Source organism: Schistocerca serialis, chromosome 2 (genome assembly GCF_023864345.2).
Source record: "Schistocerca serialis cubense isolate TAMUIC-IGC-003099 chromosome 2, iqSchSeri2.2, whole genome shotgun sequence".
Classification (NCBI taxonomy): domain Eukaryota; kingdom Metazoa; phylum Arthropoda; class Insecta; order Orthoptera; family Acrididae; genus Schistocerca; species Schistocerca serialis.
Window position 1 is genome coordinate 630,464,682 of NC_064639.1, and position 24,160 is coordinate 630,488,841.

Here is a 24,160-nt window from a genome sequence, read left to right on the forward strand (position 1 = left end):
TGGGATGGACTGACGAATCTAGCTTCACTTGTGAAGTTATTTTCAACTCACAACAATCATTATTGATTGGAACACAACCTGCATGTGAACATGACATTTCACAACCGTCCTGTAGCGCTCAGGGGCTGTCGGAACGACACAGAGGTACGGCTTGGTAGAGATGGGTGACTTACGCATAAGAATGCAGAGAAAAACCGGAAAGTGTTTCGTTGACTTTAATGCATAGATTTTAAACAGCAGCCCTCCCACTGATCGCAGTGGTGGCGCCACGTGGCGTCCATCCATGGATCAGCGCCAATACCAGCGGTGGAACCTGCTGCATCGGCGTCCAACCACCCAGCGTTGCGTAAGTAGCGCTCCTACTCTCGTGACGGCTAAGGGGTCGCCGCGATACATTAACCCGCGCGTATGTGTGTAGGTAGCCTGGGACGTGTCTGGCTGCGACCTCAAGCACAAATTGTGAACCCCACGTACAGCGCCCAAGGGAAAATAACTGGCCGCCATCGTTGTAGTAAGCCTTAGCAGCCAGGGCATATTCGTGAGAGACCGCAGATTGCTCTTCACCCGGGAGGTCGCTAGTTGGTGCCCCCGACCCGCCCCAGCTAATGGCAGCCTGCAGTCCGCCGGACGATGTCACCCACAGAGCGGAGGGTAGCGGTCAACTCGTTCCTCGTGCCGGTGCACCTCCAAGGTGCGGCCCCTCCCCGCCACAGATACTGCGCGTCTATGCAGCAGAGGTTTGCAGTAGTTTCAGCGGGCCCGTTGGCCGCCGAGAGTCATCACCACAATGTTGTCGACGTTCGCGTGCAATTTAAACTATCGTTATTGATTCGGATTCTATTCATGGACATAGTGGCGGTACAACTACCCCCCATTTGAGCCCTCGGGCTAGACCCCTGACGTATTTCCTCTGGAGGAGACAAGTGGACTGCTCTTTGATTTTTGCAACTTCAGGTTCCCTCAGCCCTCTTTGGTCCCTACACATAGTTCATTAGGTGCGCTTCGATCTACAATGTATCGGTTATCCTCCGCAGGGCAGTTCCCTGTGCTGCCCTGATTTCATCACACTTGTATACAGTGTTCGTCTTGCCTTGCATTCCCTCCCAAGTGCAACGTCGTATACATGCGTCCTAGAGCAGCTTGCTAAATTTCAACGTCACCCGCGAATGCCATCCGATATGACATTCGGTTCCTCAACTACTACCTTCCAGGCATTGCTGCATGACATTTAGAAAAGTTACCCCAAAACCACGCCTGCACATGGCTTGTGTTCCTGACGCAGCAACATAAATCAACAGGCTAGAATGGTCAAAGAAGTACTTTTGGTCCCTTACCTAATACTGGAGAATTTGTATGTACCTTGCGTAATTATTTCCTTTGCAATACATTCCACAATGCATTTTAAAAGTTTCACTTTGTGTTCAGTTACACATTAGGTTTCGGAACGAAGATACATTGCCACACTTTGGAATAGAAGCACTTACAGGGAAATGAATCGGTCATGGATTTTCGATGTTCTGGAATCCAGACTCCCAAGACGGCAATCCACTAGAGTCTAATTTGGTACGTGTGTGTGTGTGTGTGTGTGTGTGTGTGTGTGTGGTTGAGGGGAGGGGGGAGGCAAACTTAACAAAAGTTGATGCAGGCTGGTAGTGTAGGGTCCAGCAACGTATGATACAGCTAGGTAGTTGAACCCCTTTCCTAAAGTGAAATTTGTTCGTGTGTCTACGTACCAGCACTGTGAATATACGCCTGGGCGATGGGTGTCTAGAATGGAATTATAATGTGTAACGTAATGTGCAACTTAGTGTCCCCTACGTGTTGCGTCTTTTTTACCTCATTGGATACCGACGATGTTATTGTGTGCACTATTATTTTCAACTGTTTTTAATTAACTCATGGACAGAGTAAAACAGACGTTTTATATGTAAGAAGTTTATGTTGTGTCTTAATGTTTAAATAAAGACAGATAGGAAAAGATAACATATCACAATTGGAGGTTTCAACTGGACACTCTTTGATGCTTTAACTGAAAAAGAACGTTTGGAGCAAACTCAACTTGAACATCATTGAGTCTGAGTCTCCGATATCCACGGCATTTTCTCGTCTCACCGAGCTAATGGGAGAGTTCCACCTCAGCCCAGAATTAGTGCTACTTGTTCTTAGCCCCGTTGCATGCAGTAACAGCATTACCAGAGCCTCATCTTCTGAATCGCATTTCTGTTAACCAGTGAGTCGGACTAAGGTTACGTAGATACACTTTTATCTTGATCTGGGATCAGCAATCAAATGCCTAGTGTGACGTGCGGCATTTTTTCTTAATCGTGTGCGCTGTTGGCTACTCCTACCAAGCAAATTATGTGTTTTGTGGCCATTTGGGATTTACATTTAGTTTTAGTACTGAACAGAATAAATTATGATTAATGTATGGTTTCCTTAATCTAACTGATAACGATTTTCTTACCTGTCTCTATTTATCTTTCTGTTTATTGATATAAGACTATTTTGTAGCATTCGCTTTGCACCATGCTTTTTTCCTTGGATATCTGATCTTACCCAAGAAAAACAGAAAGAAAGTATTGATAAGACAGGATGCATGCCTCCGAGTTTTTCATCGTGTTAACAATGCATGTTACCCTATTACGCATCGTGCATATTACTCGGTCAACTTTCACGATTCCATAACGCAAATGCAACTCTCTGCCGATCGAGGGCTACGTATTGTAGCATGTGACATGGCGGTGTGTTACGTAACTGTGACAGAGCTCGAGATACTGCGTGTTGTATTCCTTCAAGAAACTGAAAAGACGAATTCGAAGAGTTCTTGCGCAGATGGAGCTACCTTTCCTTCATCGTGGCAACGACAGAGCATGTACAAGCGCTGCGACAGGTGTAACAAACCGATACATTGTATACGAGGTCACAGTTCATCTTCCATATACCCCGACTATGCCCCATCCGCCCGTCATGTTTTTCCAAAACTCGATGAAAACTTTTAGAGGGTTTCACTTTGATATTGATGAAGCTGTGCAAGTAGAAGTAATGTTGTGTCCCTTTGAACAAAGTCAAACATTCTACAGTGAAGGTATCAAGAAACTGTTCTCTTGTTTGGATAAACATAGTGACAGGAAGAATAAGAATGTAGAGTGTTAATAAAGTTTGTTTCATTTAAAAAGCTTTATAAGTTTTCACATATAAAATTTCGGAGGCATTACTTTTCGGCACGCACCTTTACTTACGCTTCAGTCGACAAGATCTAGTAATTGAGACGGTACACGGTCAGTTTTACTACTTCGATAATGCGAACACGCATCTTGTCGTGATATTTCAAATAGCTTGCAATAAATTTATATAGAACCGTGAGATATGACACCATTTCCTCTGGATTAGAAATGTTTCACGTTTTTCCCATGCCACGTAAGGTCCAGCCGAGGCGTCAATCGTATGTCATTGCTGTGGCCGCCGGTGTCCTCGTGGCAGTCAGTGTGTTAAGGTTGGATTTGGATATTGGGAATTTAGGAGGTCAGCGTGGATAGCGGATGAAATGCATTTCATGTTATTAATAACAAGCCGTAGTTTGTCAGTAATTACGTGAACCTGTAGGTAGAGAAATATCTTCTATCGTTTAATATAACAGTTGACGTCATGAAACTACATTTTTCTTGCGTCGGCATACTACTGTTTGGGAAACAACAGAAACATAAAAAGAATACAAATGCAATGTTTTTAATACTAATCTTTACAGTAATGATATTTACTGCATGTCGTGAAGTAATCAGAAAGATCTGACGCTCTTGCAGTTTCTTGGCTCTTCTGTAAACAGCAGATGTCTTCAGTGGGCAGGCCAGCCATTTTTGTCTTCACTCCCTCGCAGACGATTCAAGCTGAGGCAACGGACTGGCAATACTCCTAGTTCCTGGGACAATCTGACAGGTATGGTTTACACTGACTCTTTGGTTTCACCACGTAAACTGCAACGAAGAGAAATGCGCTTTGCTAAAGATAGGAAGTACAAAAATAACATAGCAGTTTAATTTTACTAGTGATAAGACAACGGTAAGCCTTCACCTTTTTTACATAGCGCGAATTTCACTGTCAGCATTGTGACAAGATTATGTTATGGTCGTGTATCAGAGATAATTTGGGGTCACACAGTGTGCTATGTTACAGGGTTCCTATCCTTACTGGTACTATAGCAAACAGTTGGAAGATTGACGACGCGAATAAACCTGACTTATAGCGTATTTTGAAAGTTTAAGGGTGTCACTAGAACCAAGTTCCTCTAGGAGGGTAATGCTCCTGGCGTGCGAAGCATTCAGTGAGCAACAGGTGTATCCTGCGACGAGGCAAATGACGATAACCTGAGGGACCTCGGTTTCATTTGCTGAGAACTGATCTGGCAATCCCTGAGTGTGTGAATTGGATATGGTCAGCATCGCTGGTCCCCAGTAACCGTAAAACTTAGTCGTACGTGAGACCATCTTAACAGTAGAACGATCCAACGTGACTGGATGGAATGCGTTTACTCTGTCCTTCGTGTACAGGTCAGGAACGGTATTCCGCCGTCTCAACGATCGCCCAACCCATAACGAACACCCTTTTGTTGCAAAAAGAAATAGAAAAATCAGTCATCTTCACAGTGATGACAGCTACTGACAACAAAATTTACACTCTTGCCAGTTTAATTAACAAGAATGTTATGTAAACACTAATTCTTATTATATAGAAAGGACTCAATGAGAGAATACCATATGGTACGGAACAGAAAGGATTCAAGAAATTATTATTTACTGAGGTTAAAGCCCAAATCATAAACTGACCAAAGATAACATTTTTCCTAGAAGAGGGTTGTAGCCCTATCGAGCTGTAAGTTTGCGGTGACTACAATGTAACGTCATTTCTCTCTTGTACTCTTGCAATAGTAGTACGCATGCTAAGCGCTTCTAGGTTGTTTTAAAGACGATGTGAAGTTTAAAAGTTGTACGGTAGGAAGTATTAGTCAGAAGTCGGAGTGAAGTAAAATCATCTTTACCGTTTAGACAGATAACGGGATAGTTGATTGCTGATTCGTGATGGGACTTAGCCTTCGCGATACTTAATAGACACGAACATCATAGGACACAGATAGAGACCCATCGCTGACATAAATTCAATTATTAGACTTTAATAGACAATAGATAAACGCAATCACGGAAAAGTTAGAATTGAGCCGTGCTGTCAGAACCGTCGTCAAAATCTGAACTGCGGATGCTAAACGACCCAATCACCCTGTAGAAACACTGAATGACTCAGGTATCTTTCTCCATTACTCAGAATGCCAAGTTTGGAGAGCGCAAGATCACCAAAATGTTAATTGTTTTGAGACAGACCAAAAGTTTGTAGTAGTGAGACCTTTCATTTTCCCCAACTCTAGAAGTTTCACATTTTGTTAGGGTTTGAAGAATTATTCTCTTGAAATTGCGCCCATGATACTCTGCACGATCTCTGTGAAGTTACGGGCTTCAGCTTTGTGCGAGATGCGAGGCAACCTTCTGTTTAATAATCGTCCCCAATACTATGGCGCCTGGGGCTGGAGCATTTCGGTCGGCTCATGGTGAGTTTTAATCGTGATATTTTGCTAGGACACGATGAGCAATTTCACAGTATAAGCTCAGCTCTGCTGAAAGCTCCGATAGAAGGTGCGTTTTCCTTAACTGCTGTTCTTGGTGACTGCAATTTATCAGCCTGCTTACAACAGTGGCCACGAAAAGACAAGCTAGAGAATGTCGTGTTTGTGTAGTAACAAACTTACTATACATGTAGATTTTACCGTTTGTTTTCTAGACATTTCCATCTAAAGATTCATTATTTAACTTTCATGTACTCTCGTGCTAACCAAAACGCGTGCAGGCAGAACTTCTAACTCAATGGATATCTTAACTAGTACTACGCCTAAGTAACGTGCTTTTATCAGGTTCTTTATTCAACCTTCACTGACTCCTGATTAAAATGTGAGGCATTCTGCTATTTATAAATTCCTGAAATTTGGGACATTTTTTGCGATGGTTATACGGTTGATTGTAGTATGGTGTGTGATAGCCTATAAGTAGATTATATTTCGCTCCGACATCACATTGTAGATGTGTCACTAAAACAGTGAATTAGTCTGTGCCTCAATTTAAAGCCAACATGATGTTTTAAGGGGAAAGAAAATTATTGTAAAAGGTGGACTAAATGTTGTTGTTGTGGTCTTCAGTCCCGAGACTGGCTTGATGCAGCTCTCCATGCTACTCTATCCTGTGCAAGCTTTTTCATCTCCCAGTACATATTGCAACCTACATCCTTCTGAATCTGCTTAGTGTATTCATCTCTTGGTCTCCCTCTACGATTTTTACCCTCCACGCTGCCCTCCAATACTAACCTTGATGCCTCAGAACATGTCCTACCAACCGATCCCTTCTTCTGGTCAAGTTGTGCCACAAACTTCTCTTCTCCCCAATCCTATTCAATACTTCCTCATTAGTTATGTGATCTACCCATCTAATCTTCAGCATTCTTCTGTAGCACCACATTGCGAAAGCTTCTATTCTCTTCTTGTCCAAACTATTTATCGTCCATGTTTCACTTCCATACATGGCTACACTCCATACAAATACTTTCAGAAATGCCTTCCTGACACTTAAATCAATACTGGATGTTAACAAATTTCTCTTCTTCAGAAACGCTCTCCTTGCCATCGCCAGCCTACACTTTATATCCTCTCTACTTCGACCATCATCAGTTATTTTGCTCCCCAAATAGCAAAACTCCTTTACTACTTTAAGTGCCTCATTTCCTAATCTAATTCCCTCAGCATCACCCGACTTAATTAGACTACATTCCATTATCCTTGTTTTGCTTTTGTTGATGTTCATCTTATATCCTCCTTTCAAGACACTGTCCATTCCATTCAACTGCTCTTCCAAGTCCTTTGCCGTCTCTGACAGAATTACAATGTCATCGGCGAACCTCAAAGTTTTTATTTCTTCTCCATGAATTTTAATACCTACCCCGAATTTTTCTTTTGTTTCCTTTACTGCTTGCTCAATATACAGATTGAACAACATCGGGGAGAGGCTACAACCCTGTCTTACTCCCTTCCCAACCACTGCTTCCCTTTCATGTCCCTCGACTCTTATAACTGCCATCTGGTTTCTGTACAAATTGTAAATAGCCAATTGCTCCCTGTATTTTACCCCTGCCACCTTTAGAATTTGAAAGAGAGTATTCCAGTCAACATTGTCAAAAGCTTTCTCTAAGTCTACAAATGCTAGAAACGTAGGTTTGCCTTTCCTTAATCTTTCTTCTAAGATAAGTCGTAAGGTCAGTATTGCCTCACGTGTTCCAGTGTTTCTACGGAATCCAAACTGATTTTCCCCGAGGTTGGCTTCTACTAGTTTTTCCATTCGTCTGTAAAGAATTCGTGTTAGTATTTTGCAGCTGTGACTTATTAAGCTGATAGTTCGGTAATTTTCACATCTGTCAACACCTGCTTTCTTTGGGATTGGAATTATTATATTCTTCTTGAAGTCTGAGGGTATTTCGCCTGTTTCATACATCTTGCTCACCAGATGGTAGAGTTTTGTCAGGACTGGCTCTCCCACGGCCGTCAGTAGTTCCAATGGAATATTGTCTACTCCGGGGGCCTTGTTTCGACTCAGGTCTTTCAGTGCTCTGTCAAACTCTTCACGCAGTATCGTATCTCCCATTTCATCTTCATCTACATCCTCTTCCATTTTCATAATATTGTCCTCAAGTACATCGCCCTTGTATAGACCCTCTATATACTCCTTCCACCTTTCTGCTTTCCCTTCTTTGCTTAGAACTGGGTTTCCATCTGAGCTCTTGATATTCATACAAGTCGTTCTCTTATCTCCAAAGGTCTCTTTAATTTTCCTGTAGGCGGTATCTATCTTACCCCTAGTGAGATAGGCCTCTACATCCTTACATTTGTCCTCTAGCCATCCCTGTTTAGCCATTTTGCACTTCCTGTCGATCTCGTGGACTAAATATGCGCAGCAAATTGCTCTGAATGGTTTTGGTGAAGAATCATGAAAAGTTGGAATTTCGTAATTTCGGCGAAGCAAGGGTAGCCACTGTTCATTGATGATTTGGTTTCACTCATATTTTCACTTTCGCTGTGGAACCCTACGCGAATTTTTATGCTGAACAAACTGGTTTTATCTTGTCAATTTTGAACAGAAAACAGTTTTGTTCAAAGTAACTTACCTTTCGGTAGTTGGTTGTAGCAAGAATACAGCTTCAACGAATTAGCATACAAGTAGAACCTGTTGTCTGCTGCGACACAAATGGTATCATCATCTTCCGTGTAGGACGACCTTCCCAGAAATCTATTCTCAGCCGTGATATTTCCGGTGCTTAGATTCTCATTCCCGATGTTGGCGGTGGTCGACGCTTCTGGTTGTCCGTGGACCTCCGCCACTGCTACCAGTGCTGTAAAAGTCAGTGAACGTAATTACAGATCGCCATATCGTCCAACGGCTGCTAGTGGAACTCTCCCACTTAGCAATGCAACACTACTGTATGCTACATAGGTGTTATTTGAACAGTCCGCTCGTCCCAAAAAATAAAAAAAAAAACGAATCAACAGCGACATGCACGCTATTCTCACGTCGGACAAGCTCTCCTAATTAATTTCGTGTTCCAATAAACAAATACAGTGGTTTTTCAAGTTCTTGTTGGTCTGATATTATCACACAATTAAATTGACAATATTAGTTCTTTCCTTAATTATGTTTGGGAAGGTTTGCCTTTTTAGTAACTCTCTGCCACACTAAAAGCTAGCAAGATATTTGGCTGATAAAGTTAGATTCTTTATTGGTTTTGACATCAAACAGCCCACTCTACCCTTAGTCGTAAAGAATAAAAAGTATTACAGAGCTGGAAGCCTTCCTCGTTACGATCATGTAGCTGGGGTTTCGCTGAAAAGCACACATATCTCCAAGTGGATGGCTCTGTAAAGTCTTTTGCTCCTCATCAAGATAATGAACGTACCCTATTAAAATATTGTTCCTGTTCGTCCTCTGAAATCCCGTGATGGAGATGATTAGTATTTGTTTGTTTTTCTTTTACATTCAAACTAAATTTAGGGGCAAAGACGTGACAGCCTTGAATGGAATGTCTCACATAACTTCTTGTGATGTTCCGCATATTGTACGATGGGAGACATCAGAGTCCTTTCACTATCTACGTTAAGTCCAAGATACTAGTACATACACGGTTCCGTCACAGTAATGTGACCACCGCCTTTGTTCGACATCAGCGCCAGATAACAACTCAGTGAAGGTAGGTCGCAGCATTAACAGTGGAGGCTACATAAAGATCATCAGGGAGCTGCGGGGAACAGTGAAGTCGGTGTCATAATGCGGAAACGAAGCTATTTATCTGACGTCCAAAAGGGTATGATTATTGCCTTTCGGGGCAAGAGTGGATGCACGTCTCAGTTTGTAAGCTGTTCAAGTGTCACCCTGCTTAAAGTGAACTGTGCCTGGTAAAACTGCACTATCGATAACTGACACCATGACCAGTGGGGCAGAATGGGCCAGGAGTGAAAGACAGGTGCGGAGATGTGTACGGATGAAAAGGCACGCAACAGTTGAGGGAAAGACGCCCCAGATGAACCAAAAGGACTACCAACAATGTCTGCCTAACAACCATCCAACAAAAGTTCCTATTTACCGCTGTCCACAGCAGGTGCCAGATTCGTACGCTCACGTCGACTGCTGTTCACCGCCGACGAAGGGTTCAATTTTCACTCCAATACCTGAACCGGACCTGCTTTGAGCCGTAGTTTTAGGCGAAAGACGTTTTATGCTCGATCGGGTATAAGTCGGGTGGCGTGTACGGCGTGAAACATCTCAGGGCAAACAACCTGCAATCAGTGAGGGAGCGTTATGGTCTGAGGAATGTATTCGTGTCGGCTATTCTTCTTAAGGGAAGGCATAATTGATCTAAACTAGTTTGCGTTTGTGCTTGGGGACCGTGTCCACCCCTCCGTACAGTTTAATTTTCTTCGGCACGATGGCATCTACCAAGAAGACTAAGGTATCCTCTCTCTGTCGGATCTGTAGTATCCTCTTAGAATTACATAAAGAGACTATCGCATGGGAAAAATCATTGAATAACACACACGCAGTCAAATGATCTAAAACTTATGTTGCTTCCAACAACACTCTAAGGTGAAGTAAAATTGCGAAAACTATTGTCCTAAGTCAGGAAAATGTAATTGGTGCAGTAACTTTTTTGTTGCATAAATAAAGCTGGAGTACTCTTTTCACCATTCCTACAAGAGGTGTTGCGTGCGCATTCCAGTACGTATCACATTTTAGCGACATGCTTCTTTATTTCTCTAGTATAAAAGGATTGCAACACCAGTCACTAACTCTCAAAATACATATAGCTATTAAATGATAGAGCCATTCGATTAAAACTGGTGTCACAGGCAGGATTTGTATGAGACTGTTCTTGGCAATTTTTATCACAAATGCCATATGCTCATTTCACTTCATATCTGACAAGTATCTCCAGCATTTTACTTACAGAAGTGGCTATTAAGGAAATCTCTTAAATGGAACAGACTTATAGTTCGCGAATCAGTTATTATCAACGAGAAGGTCAGTGATCATAGGGCTGTTACTAATTCAACGGCTATTGGTGTCAATAGAATGTTACTGGATATAGGAAAGAATTCCCCCTCAGAAGAAATATCAGGAATTGAACTGCAGTGTATTTCAGCTGTCAAGATAGAATATCCAGCTCCTTTAGTGACGAGGGTGTGAAACACGAAATGGTCAACTCCACGAGTATTTGCAAACGGCATCTTAGACCTGTATGTGCGGAGTAAGGTTTCAGAGAAATGCAAAGACCGTCACAGTTCGAGTGATACGTTACTAAGTTTCTGTCAAAACATTAAGAGCTTCAGTACAGGTTTAAACGACTTCGGAGCCTTGTTAAAAGCAAAACCTGAAAGCAGCCATGAGACTTAAATTAAACAATCACTAGCCGATCTGACCAAAAATCTTAACATGTATTGGTCCAATATATATATCTACTACACTTATTAAACCACTCTTTGACCGTACTGGAACCCTAGCAACAAATCACGGAGATAAGGTAGGATTACTGATTTCGCTTTTCCGAAACTATTTCACCACACAAGGAGTTTTCGCTGATTTGTCTCATAAGACCTATCTAGTCGACATTGACGTAACTGATCGAGTGATAGAAACTAAAACCGCTCAATAGTGGAAATGTATTTGGATCTGAGAAGATGTCTTTAAGGCCCTATACAGAACTTTCTGCCGTTCCAGCAGAAGTAAATCGTAAGTCGAAAGAGAGGCAAAGCATTCCAAGCGACTCGAAAAAAGCACACATGATTGAATGCTTAACTCGTTGTCGTTGCAGAATAAATGAACCCCGGGAGACGGAAGTCTCCACCATAAGAAACCAAACTGATTCAGCAAACAGAAGTCTTGTGGTACTCATCAACTAGGAATCACAGTATGGGCAATGTCGCCGATTTCGAAGCCTCGTTCCTTGAAATATTCCGAACAATATTCGATACAGTTCCGAATTTTCATTTAGTGGACAACGTACGAGAATATCGAAAGGTAAGGTATAAGTGAGGTAGCACACGTGTATGTGCGTAGTACATGGTCGCAAGAAGGTTTTTAGAGTTAATTAAAAATGAGTGTGGCCCAGGTTTATTCAAGTTGATCGCTATCAAAAAGAGACTACTGTCTATATTGAATTTCATAAAAAGCATTATATCGTACCGCTAGCAACTCACCGCAAAGTGAGATCCATCCAGTAATTTTATAGTTGTGTTATACGCAAGCCAGTACAATAGGAGCTTTCTTGGAACATTACATTGGTTTAGTCAAACCATCAACGTAGTCCTATCCTCTCATCATAACTTCCAAGAAAACCATAATGGAAAAATATAGGTAAAAGAAAAAGGAACCGTTTAATTGACAACTCATTTTCAATCAAGTAGTCATTGTAATAAAAAAGCTGTAGCAACTATGGTTCTTCATGTGGTGCAGCACTGCTATGGTAACGAAGACAATCAGTTGACACGAAATGTGATAGAAGCGCAATACATGCTTGAGTGACAAAAGTATACTGGCTGTCTTGTAGCCAAAGTAATTTTATGATTTTATGTTGTGTTCTGTAAATGACATATCTCTTCATAACATTACTACTGGCAATAGGTTGTAGCCTTAAAGGAAAGTTTCTACGGCACTACTCGAATAGAATCAGATAAGGAATTAATTACTTTCTGTTACGACTAAAGACGTTTTCAAAGAGGCAGCATTATCGTGAATTGCGCGACGCAATACCGTATCTATGAAGTGTTGCTAGTCACAATTAAAATTTTTATTAGCAATATTTCATCACAGATTTTCCGTCTTTGGAGTTCATTTAACGCTTCTTCTTTTACATCTAAGCTCAGGCGTGACCTTCATTGTCCAGTATTTGCATGAATTAAGTGTAATTAGCTATTTACCAGAAGCAGCTTTCAATCGTTCTGGAGATGAAAAACCTTTTATTCTGATTTCTAAATTCATTCATACAACTTTGTCATACATAATTACGGCTTTCTACAGTAAGACAGCCGTTCGTTGCCTTTCTTTTTTTTCTTTTTTTTTACATTTATAAGGTGGTTGTACACGGAAAATACTCGTGCAATAACGATCGGATTGTAACTGTCTAAATTCCATCGTGAAGCACTTATTGTGCAACAGTTTTATACACAGGAGAGTATATGTGAGTATTTTCTTATGATACAAGAATGTAATGTGGTCTAAGTGCTTTACTCAGTTGCTTAATGCACTCTGCTGATGATTCGATATAGCAAACAGCTTACAGTAGACGAGATAAGCTTCACAGTAGCGAAGATTAAAAAGTTCTCATTCGGAATACGATATGCATTTTAAAGTCTACTGGAAACTTTTTTTTTCTTTCCGCAATACAACCATCTTTCAATACATGGATATAGCATTCCACACGGATCAATAGATGAGAAATAATGTAAAATGGAGTTAAGAAAAATATGTTTATCGTGAATGAAAGATAATAAATTCTACCAATACTTACCAGCAACAAGCAACAAAGCAGCCTTCATTGTACTCGACAAAAACTACTACCGCTCTCTGCGTTATACTTCCATTTATATATGTTTAGACACCCAATGGCATCATCGAATGTTATCGTTAAGTTCCCTCCTGATTTTCCGTTCCGTGAACTCTGGTTGCAGCAACTAGCAGCAGATTGACTTTCCTTGTACTTGAAAGGATCTGTGATCGTTCGCTGTGTCATACGTATTATCAGCATTACAACTACAGCATTCAGTAAAGCAGGTTACCATACTGGGTCGTTAAATTTGCTTTTTTCTTCCCTTCCTTTTTTTTGCGTTGTGTGTTACTGTAGTAGAGGCGAGGGAACGAAAAGACAAGTGTCCAGGGAAATTAACTGCCAAGGCTCAGCAACACAATTGGGTTGATATTTTCACACACGTCTTAGGGGCAGTACTTGTCAAATCCGCAATTAGAAGACAAATTTCTACAGAAGCGATTTTCTAGAAATTGCTGATAGTACTTATTAACATTAGTACAACTCAATTTAGGCACATGCTGGAAAGGAATATAGTTTTTCTCAATAAAGCAGCATTTGTAATTTTTTCGAGAGGTACACCTTTAAGTCCTGTATAATACATTAAATATATTTGAAATATCTGGTTAATTCTTAAGTTACAGATCGTTATGCCAAGTTATACATACACTTATGCAGGAGATTAAATGTGGGAGCACTATATCCTATGGGCACGTAAAATTCCCCTTCTTAAAATATCATTTTGCGTGTAAAGAAGAACCAACTGACGCCTTCTGTAGACACTGGCCGTCATACGAAAGACTAGATGAGCATTATTTGTTAGGATTGAGTCTAGCTACACAATTCAAAACGGAAATGGCAAATATGTGGTACAGCTCTAGAGAAAGGGCGCGTAGCGTCTCTTAGGAAAGACATCCTATATAAAGTACTGACGGTTTCCGAAGACTGCGTTGGTCGTGCACCTTAATAAGTAATAATTTAACACAAGACAATGTTGTGACTTGGAAAATGAATTTAAAATGCAGAAAAAGACTGGAGCACATAAAAAGTGGATAAGAAATAAGGAAATAATTTAGAGATCAAATACCCAGCCGGCTATAAGCGAAAATGTGTAAATTGTTTCGAATTACAACCTTGTCCCTCACCCTTCTGTTAGAGGGAATGTCACACAAGGAACGACTTCCAGAGAAAGAGTCGATGCTTCACATATCACTAACAGCTCCACATAGGTACACATACGTACTTAACATGAGAAATGTTTAATTGTTTTGGGTTTTAGCATAAATGACTTATTAGTTATATATGTAGTACATTCTTCCAAGTGGAAGTTAATTATGTCACATTCTCCTTAGAAAAAGAAGTGAAATAAATTGTTTTTAAATACCTTGAACCTCGCATTTTGCAAAAACAGACGTAATGTCTGGTGGAACACCGCTATCACTTTTTAAACTTATAATCCGTCTTGATTGCATAAATCTAATTCAAGTTGCTGGTCTCTGTTCCTCTAGAACCATCTTCAGATATGCAAATTTCGGTTACAGGAGTAGCCCGTCCGCACACAGCAACCTTCACATGCTGCCTCCTGTAAGCGAAATTTGCAGATCTGAAGATGGTTCTAGAGGAACAGAAACAAGCCACGTTAATAAACACTTTTGCAGGAAGTAATATAGACTTGAACCTCATGCACAGAGACGTTGTGGGCCATAGAGAGCTAAGACCACTATTAATTTCAGTTGCACTGCACTTCCCCAAAGGTGTTGCAACAAGACGAATATCCGTTCGCTCTTCCTATAACTAGCGAAGAACTATGAATAACGATTAACAAAGCTTCACAGCTTTCAGATCTTGCAAACAGCAAATTCCGATGTCACTGTATCGTTTCACGTATCCTGCTACCATTTACTTTCCTACTGCTTCCGTCGAATACTTATATACTTACTATCTTTTAATCAGTTGTCTGAGGAAGACGTATGGAGAGATTTTCTATATTTTTTGAGTGACTTCACGATGAAGAAGAAATTAATAATATTAAAAATCAAGTAAACCAAACAATTTGATGACATTTTGACTGTTACCTGGAAGTAATCATGTCAGAGATGACATTCTGTTAAGTTTTACTGAAGACAAATCTTCATAACGAACGGTACAGCCTTTCTCACTTCGAGTGGAGAGATATCATATCTCATTCGACTTTGTGAGAATTTCGTTTGTGGCTTAAGGAGTATGTCAGAATGGTTCCTTTCAAAAAAAGACGCCACTGATTTCCCACCACATCAATATCCGAGCTTGTGTCCCATTTCTCAAGAAATAGTTATCTTATCATTTACTGTTGATACAGCAAATGTCAAACACTTTTTTCCTACAGAGCACATGCACTTCTGTTCCTGCAGCCCCTGCTGAACATGAACAGGAAGTCACGAATGTAGACTTCCTTGGAGTACATCCCCATTAACAGTATAATATCCATTTTGTTGATGAGCTTTTAATTTCTTCATCCTCTCCTGCTTTGTAAACGATGTTATGGGCTACTTTCGCATTTTTTACTAACAAGGAATAGCTTTGACAACGAACTGTTGGAACCGCACAGAACCATGTTTAAAATAACACCCGATCGTCGAAAAACCAGTGGTCAGAATAATTTATATGCAAGTGGCATTTTAATACAGAGAAATAAAGTAACATGTTGTAATTAAATGGTAAATAGGGATTTGGAAGAATATTAACACGTAATTGAATGACGTCAGTGTAACACGCATTTTCAGTCAACAGTGCAAAAATACTCTGCCTAAAGTAATCATATAGCTCATAACACTTACATCCTACATACCTGATAGTGCTTATACCAATCTTCATTCTGCAGATGCGGGAGTTTTTAAAATAATGTGGACGAGAACAAAGTCAGCACCTCACTAAACCCATGTTTCTATACTCAAAATCACTCTCGTATTCAATAAGTCCAGTAACAAAATGACATTAATTGCAATTTTAAATGATAATGTGCGTATGTCAGTGTCATAACAGGCCTTTTGCCAAGTATATTGCAACATATGCGTATACTCTGTTGTAGAAACTTGATTGTACATCACAGAGCGTAGTGTAAAATGACATACTTACGTGTCTTTTCGCTTGTGCTTTGGAACATCGTAGTCTTACATAACCAGCAATCCTTTTGATATAGAGCTTATATTGGCGGAAGATGTAAACATCAAGAGAGAGTAGTGTATGGTGATTTTAGTGGAATATATTTAGCGTAACTACTTTGTTTGGAAAACTTGTACTTAGACAAATACAACGAGTATACGCTCACTATCAATTACACAGCAACACGTTATTTTCACTTCCAGCATGTTCGCTGAGGACTAAAGTTACAAAGGTTTTCATGTTCTTCTTTGGTCATTGTTCTACCTTTGCTTGCCTCCGCATGAATGTTACGTGATCAGGTTGTTTCAAGTTCCTTTGAAGTATTTTGGGTAATAGTTTTTTTTCCCTTTGAAAACAGATGTACAACTTATTTGCTAGTCAGTCTGTCACTGATAAAGCGACATCAATTGTGTAGCTGTGGGCAGAACTATGTAGAGGACTACAACACATCAGCTGTAGTTTTCTCTGCTCTGTGGGATAGCGTACATGGTGAAAGATATTTCGTACTGAAATTGGCTCTGGTCACTGTTCCAAACATTTTCTCTCTCCACACTCTGCTCTGTCATAAACATGTTTACCTCTTCCACAAACTGTTGTGACTTCTGACGTGTACTATTATCGTCTTCGGTGTCTTTCTGTGTGACAAATGTAATAAAATTCCTAGATGAAATGCGATACTCAGCTTTAAGACTGTCGATAAAGGAATTCGAAGCTTTGAAATTGTCCAAGTCAACCATTTTAGACGCTTCTACTGCCAACAGTGAACTGTAGATCCACACGACCTCTCTCTATCAAATTGTGATACCACATGCTCTTTCAGAGCTTGTAATTGGGACCGACTGTTTTATTTCAAACGATCTCCTGCTCCCTTTCACTAGACGCACAATTTGCAGTTAACTGGTAATTTGATTTACTTTTAATGCGCTTATAGTGCCATATTAGTTTGCTACAGGAATTGAAGCCACGACTGCAACAGCCTTCCTCTGCGTTTCCTAGTATCCTGTCATGAATTACTTCTATTACAGTGGATTTCGACGGTTTGCATGGTGATAGATCATACTCAATTTGACTGGACTGTTGCTGGTGCCCAGGAGATGGACGTCGAGTAGTGTTTGAATAGCCACCTTCAGGTTCATCGCGCCCTTCAAACTCGGTATCCCTATCTTTATATTTTAATGTTTAAGCTCTTTAACTCACATCCAATAGATTTATACAGGTGTGGAATTGTTAAGTCGATTTTAGTAAACTATAAAGTATCTGTAAAACAGTGTGGCTGGATTAGGTTTAATTACTAAGGTGTTATTCATTCTGGACACTGAAACAATCTGTGTTTACTTACTGTCCCATGTCACAATGAAGTGGTACGGTATATAGCATGCAATAAATAAAATAAAAAAAGATTTCCATATTGATTTTCAATTTAACTTCTTTTAGCTGTGCCACAAAAAGGATAAAAATGTATCCTCCACAGAGACTGGAATCAGAAACCAATGCAGGCACCCTTCGCTGGCTACCAAGTTACTCATAGCTAGTGAAATTTTACAGCATTGTGCTCTACCTTATTCCTCCATTCCTTACTTTGAAGGATAGTCTCACAACGTAAAAGACGAGATTAATCGCAATTTCCGAGTCAAATGATTTCCGTTTGCTCGAAACAATAAGTTGACAACATTTTTCTCGCACGTTATGTGAAAATCACTCCTATTTTTTGGTGCAAGTCATACAAAAACATGATCCAGGAAGTAACTTGTTCGTCTCTCAATTGCCAAACACATCCTGGATTAATTTGAATCAGTTAACCACTACAGACCTGAAAACATACTTTTAAATACACGAGTTGCAAAATTCGTAATATTTCACTTCTTAGCAACGCTAAGAGCCAATAATTTGAAAAAAAAAGTGTCAGTAAATAGGTGACCTACTTACCTACGCGTCATGTATTGTGTGTTAGAGCAGGTCTCTCTCAAGCAAAAGTAGCTGTAACCCATGTATCAAATATGATACTCTTAGTTAACTATGACCCTACATTATTCAAATACAAAACTCCTTATTTACAGCTGTCTAATGGAATTTTAAGAAAATTTGGGTTACAAAACATCAATTAAAAGAAATCAGAGCTTCTACACATCACATATTTGTTCTTTCAAGGCATTTTATGCAACTGACATGAACATTATGTAAAAATGTCCAAAAAGAATCATATCAAAGACTAAATTTTGCAACACAGTGTTCATTGTATATTCTTGTGTAATAATATATGTGATACGTATATATAACGATTACGGAACTTAGGACAGTTACTTCTACCTCTAAGCTGTCTCATATTGTGTGGCAATTTTTTAAGGTGTACCTCTTTCAAGTGAAATACAGAAACACATAACAGATCTGGTACATTACGAACTTATGACTGGAGCAACCTTGCATGCTACATCAAGATCTACATTTTCTTCTCCCTGCGTAATTCTCTGGCAAATGGAATGCATTCCTAAATCTTTTACATACTCGTAGGAGGCTTGTATTGGTTTACGATACTTCTATTCGTATCTTTCCCTGTCGTTCGACATATTTGGGTCGATGTGCTTCTGTAGCACCTCCAGAATTCCTTAATCTATCAAACCTAGGAACCAAGTACACTTGCAGTCGGCGTTCTCTAAATACCTGTATAATGAACCTGACAAGTGGAAATCCTGTCTTATTAATTTTAGCATTTCTGCTGTTATTTCGAAACATACATCGCTCAAGTATGAGATGGAACATTTAATTGAAGTATCGGAATGCGCCTTGATAAAGTTAACGGAACCACCTCATACTTGAATATGTATGTATCAGAATAACAGCAGAATTGCTCAGATTAATAAGAAGAGATTTTCACTTGTCAGCTTCGATGTGTAAATAGTTATACAAAAGCGATCCTAATCCAACAAATCTGACGTTAAGATTTATGTGTTCTGTATGGATAAAAGCTACACAGCGTTCAGTTGCAGTAATGCTGTTTCTTTGTCATTACTGCATGATGAACTTTAACTTAACTAACTCATATTATTGTTTCCTATGACAGAGGTGCTCTGATTAGATTTCAGTTGTATTTCTGGTACTCATAATCAATGGCAGACTTATTTCAGACTTATTACGTTTGATGATGGTGACCTAAATTAGTGATATACACTTTTAGTAATTTACTGTGACTATGGCATGACTACTGTTCTGAGGTCAAAACGATTAAAAAAATTATCTTTACTTCGTTTTGTCGTTATGAAAAGACACTTAAATTTTCTGTGTGTACGTTACACTACTTTCACCCTCTGAAAGAGCCTGAAACGTATTTCTGCGGTCAGCCAAAAACCCTTGTAGGAAATAGCGACCCGATTTTGCAACTTGCAAGTCTACATTAATCTTTCAGCTCATTCAGAGGAAATGTTCCTACTTGTTATTTAGTCAGTGTCATAGATGAATATGCTTAATAAAAAAGGTTTCGAATTTCAAATGATTGATTCATTTTGTAAACGGTCACAATCATTAAATGTAAGTCTTAATATTGTAACTAAAATCCCTATGGTTAACAGCACTATTAACAGTACAGAGGTGACCTGTATGGAAGTCCAAACTAAAATGGTCTCTTACTCTGACTTGCAATCATCAAAAATTAATTTCTTTTCTAGATGCTAAAAATAGTAAAAATCATCTCTCTCATGCCTACAGTCAGGGTACGTCACGTATTTGTAACATTCATCAGGAATTTTAGCTTCAACGAAAAGACTAATAACGACAGTGTGGAGCATGAGGACACCCACAGCACGGTTAAGTGTTACAACACATAGAAGGCTTGCAGTCAACGTGCCAAATCGCAGCACCATATAGAGCAGCTATACTCGCCTACAGGGACACACAGAGAATGATGCTTGTCACCCAGTCAAGCTGCACCAGTGCCACTACGAGTAAAATGTCGCGAATGTGTGCAATTAGTTCTGTAGTCTCATGGGTTTACAGCCGCTTTTTGGCAAATAAAAATGTTTTCGCTTCACTCTTAGATTTTTATGTCACCTTCATGGTGCAGTGCATATCAATCTGTTAATAATCATATTTAGTGTTTAAATTCACATTTAGAGAACAAATTGCCCGAGATTTTAAAAACTGCAATGAAAATTACAGGTCGTTATGATTTAGCGTTTAGTACATATTTAGATTGCTCAATACAGTAAATAAAATTTAGCTTACATCTTGAATTTTCATTTAGACCGGTATAGGATGGAGGTCTGCATCTATATACAGTCTCCAGAAAACGGATTTTATGTAGTGTATTCAGTTCTGATCGTGTGCACAAGCAATACAGCCTGAAATGAATATCCACGTCTTGCACCTCTCATATACGACTGTGGATATCAAAATAAATTTTAACAAATTGTAGCACACAAAGATGTGGCTATGATACACAGAACGTTCCTACCTACGCCGGTATATGACTAACTACAGACTTTTTCAACAAATTTGAAAGAGTCACCAATTGCAAGTTAAACGAGAACTAGTATTGCTTTGCAACAACCTACGTGAAGGAATTAACGTTTATCGATATACAGCGAGATTGTTTTTTCATAATTTTACTAGAATTCTTTCGGTTTACTCCTCACAATTAAATTTAGAGATGGCAATTCCTATTGGAATACTTGAAAATAATTACAACAAAAATCCAAAGACATACACCCTTCTGTTATGGAGACACAGAAGCAAAAAGTCATGGTTAAAGCTACCGAAAACGAGAACTACAAAAGCACTAACTCAGAAAGTAGAGATATATAAAATTCACCTACGATGTGCATCCTTAGGTTTCAGTAAACTGCTGCGAGACACTAGTATTAATGTTCAGTACTTAACAAATTATTTCGACTGTGAAGATGCGAACGGACAGTCGAACAACACATCAGCTGAATGTTATGAATACTTTGTTTTAAATATTAAATACAAAATAAACAATCAAAGACTGTTAATAATTCCTTCATACAGTATTAAAGTATCTCATAGTAAGCCTGAAACAATGCAGTATCAGAAACAGAACTATATTATTTCACTAATACTTGAATGCAGGGGAAGCAGACTCAAGTAAATACACTGTATATATTTTAATGCATTCTCAGCAGTTGTTACCACTGAGTTAGCGGCACATGCGCAAATGGTAGTTAAATCACCTTATATTAATTTTACTCACATTGGCCACACAGCGTGGAGGAGAATATAACTGGAGCACAACGACTCAAACAATGCCTTTAAAGTTCATGTGTACACCAGAGTCTCAATTTTGGCACCACATCTTGAAATTACTTCCGAGATAATAACATTGCTTGATGGCAAGAAGTCATAACCTGAGACAGAATGATCATCACACCATATCTGAAATTAGCGACTCTACAACACTGATAAGGCAGACAATTTCTACCCAGCTTATTCGTTTATCTAACTTCAGAGATCAGTACACTCGCGACCAACATACAACATGACGACATATAGTAAGAGACCACCCGGTACCTACCGTCTAAGGCCAAGTAAAGAAAAATTATCTGCATTGACAGTGCACACATCGAGACGCGAAATTCCTGCTTGCTGTCGCTGTACAGTCACTCCCACGCTTCTACCGCTATTCTGGCATAGCTGCAGCGTCACTTCAGTGGCAGAGATTACTTCAGCATCGATACACACCATATCCATATAATTATAGTGACGAACACACTGCATACATCGCATTCCAACTCCGGCCCCACCCCCCTTCCCGCTATTCGGCAAACTGCCTAAGGAGTTCAAATATTAACTCCGAAAACACAGTTTTATCAGCCAAGTGCGCCCTGATTTCCTTCCTCATTGCAACCTTCTGCCTACTGACGGTAACTAGTGTCACAAATTCTTAAAGTTAAAAACTCTCGTGGAATTTAGGCAACAATAGTGCGGTTATTTTTTCCGAAGCTTTTATGGCTGTTTTGAAACCATGAACAAATGTCATGTCCAGAATTCTTTAATAATTAGTCCACCGCCACTCATTATGCCATACAGTTCGTCTCCTTTGTTCCTTCCAAACGCCGGAACATTATTTGAGGCAACAACTCTTAATGGACCATAAATTAACGAATCGGTAATCCAGAAGGAAACTGATGGGTTAGGACTGATGACTCTTGTGGTGTACATTAATTAAAGCCAGAGTCACCCAAGAAAGCGACAGATTCCATCCAGAATCCAAAAGTAACTAACAGTTGTCCATGTACTTCTGCTACTGACTTCTTTGGTTCAGGAATTATCAGTTAATAATAATACACATTTTCAACCAATTTCCGAAAATAATCAATGAGTACAACATTTGATGTGGTGAATAATCGGTATTGAAAATATTTAGATCTCATATATGCACATTAAAATAGGTACGTTAAATAAACTTTTATTCACTGACAATTCCGTGACTAATTTAATTTCTGATCCGTGAAGAGAATACAGAATTACCGAATTAGAACATCAAAGTATTATTTGCCGAAGGCGAAGTCAGTTCATATACTAATACGTCAGGATATGTTGTACATCATAAGGCAATTGCAAGTATTGTCCACAGCCATTCTTCACTTCGTGTTTCCAGAAATGTAACGATTATAAATCATCTCTCATTTTCACATGTCAAATCAGAAATGTAAATCTAAATCACTGGCATCGCCATCGACAGGACGTTCAACTCTGAATCTACTTCCTTCAGTCGTTGAAGCCACCATAACGCGTATTTCATGTAAAATGATCTTCAACATTTCGTAATGAACCAGTGGCCATTTCTGGATATTTATCTGATCATTTATAATCAACTTAACTGACACTCCAGAAATGGGAATTGGCCACTGAGGATCTTAGTGAGGAATTAGGGGTCTGCACTTGCAGCAGTGAAACCTGAAGTAGTGGCCTCAGTTTTGCAGTGTGAGGATAATTACTTCAATATTACGTTAATATTACGTTTTTGCACTAGGCAGTAACAAAAATCAAGCGTTACCAAGGACATACAAGAGGCAGGTCACCCACTGATAGGAACTGAAGAGGACGATAGATACTGCTCCAGAGAAAAAGGTTAGGAAGCTCGATCTGTCTGAATGATCTCTAGTAGTAGTTCACCAGGGGAGCTTAAATAGCGTTATTAATGAAAAACAGAAGATAGACAGAATGGGTTACTTAACTGTCTGCCTAATTATATTTGGTACTGGTTGTTTGGATACAGATGTCTGATTCACGAAACATCGATTTTACCTCTTTCGTCTTCTGAAATGTCATTTTATACTATCTCAAAAAATGAAGATTCAGATCAATGAGGTTATATTTGGGAGATATGTTCGTTACTCCAAATTCATTCTTCTGTTCGAAGCTGAAGAAGTGTGTCTCAGCATTCGATGCTAATTTCCTAGAGACAAGATCTTAATCGGGCGAGCCGTCTACATATTTTAATTAAGTAATTCCACCTACTGTTTCCACAACAATTAATTTTTGAAAAAAATATGACTTTCACTTGTAGAGTACCAATCCTCTCATTCCGAAACAGGATTTAACACTGTTGTTTACTAAAGACACTGAGGTATTCGAATTTCAGTCTTATGTGTGGAGTATACGACCATGTGTGTGTGTGTGTGTGTGTGTGTGTGTGTGTGTGTGTGTGTGTGTGTGTACATGTGTGTGTGATTGTGTGTAAATACAGCAAAAATATCTTATCGCAGAAAATCTATGTAAAAAACACCATGGAAATAGCAAATAATTACAAATTATTAGTAAACGATAAGTTACTGTCAATAAAATATCTTTTAGTACTGCAAGAAGTATTGTTTAAAAATGTAATCAGCAACAAAGGATTGCATATAATATATCA

At 39.4% G+C, this 24,160-nt stretch overlaps 2 protein-coding genes across 9 annotated transcripts in view; both read right to left on the reverse strand.

Annotated features, from left to right (window-relative positions):
* LOC126457688 (uncharacterized) overlaps positions 1-13,276 on the reverse strand; it is a 48,679-nt gene extending 35,403 nt beyond the window's left edge. The window contains exons 1-3 of one of the 2 annotated variants that reach the window (XM_050094198.1): positions 13,138-13,276; positions 8,248-8,472; positions 3,588-3,971 (exon numbers count right to left, since the gene is read on the reverse strand). In XM_050094198.1, coding sequence (XP_049950155.1) covers positions 3,910-3,971; positions 8,248-8,472; positions 13,138-13,165 — 315 coding nt within the window. In that variant the 5' untranslated portion in view covers positions 13,166-13,276 and the 3' untranslated portion in view covers positions 3,588-3,909. Of the gene's footprint in view, positions 1-3,587; positions 3,972-8,247; positions 8,473-13,137 lie in introns of those variants that run through there. The other variant, XM_050094197.1, reaches the window with a different exon arrangement.
* Positions 1-24,160, reverse strand: part of LOC126457690 (uncharacterized) — a 358,927-nt gene that overhangs the window by 166,412 nt on the left and 168,355 nt on the right. The window lies entirely within an intron of this gene.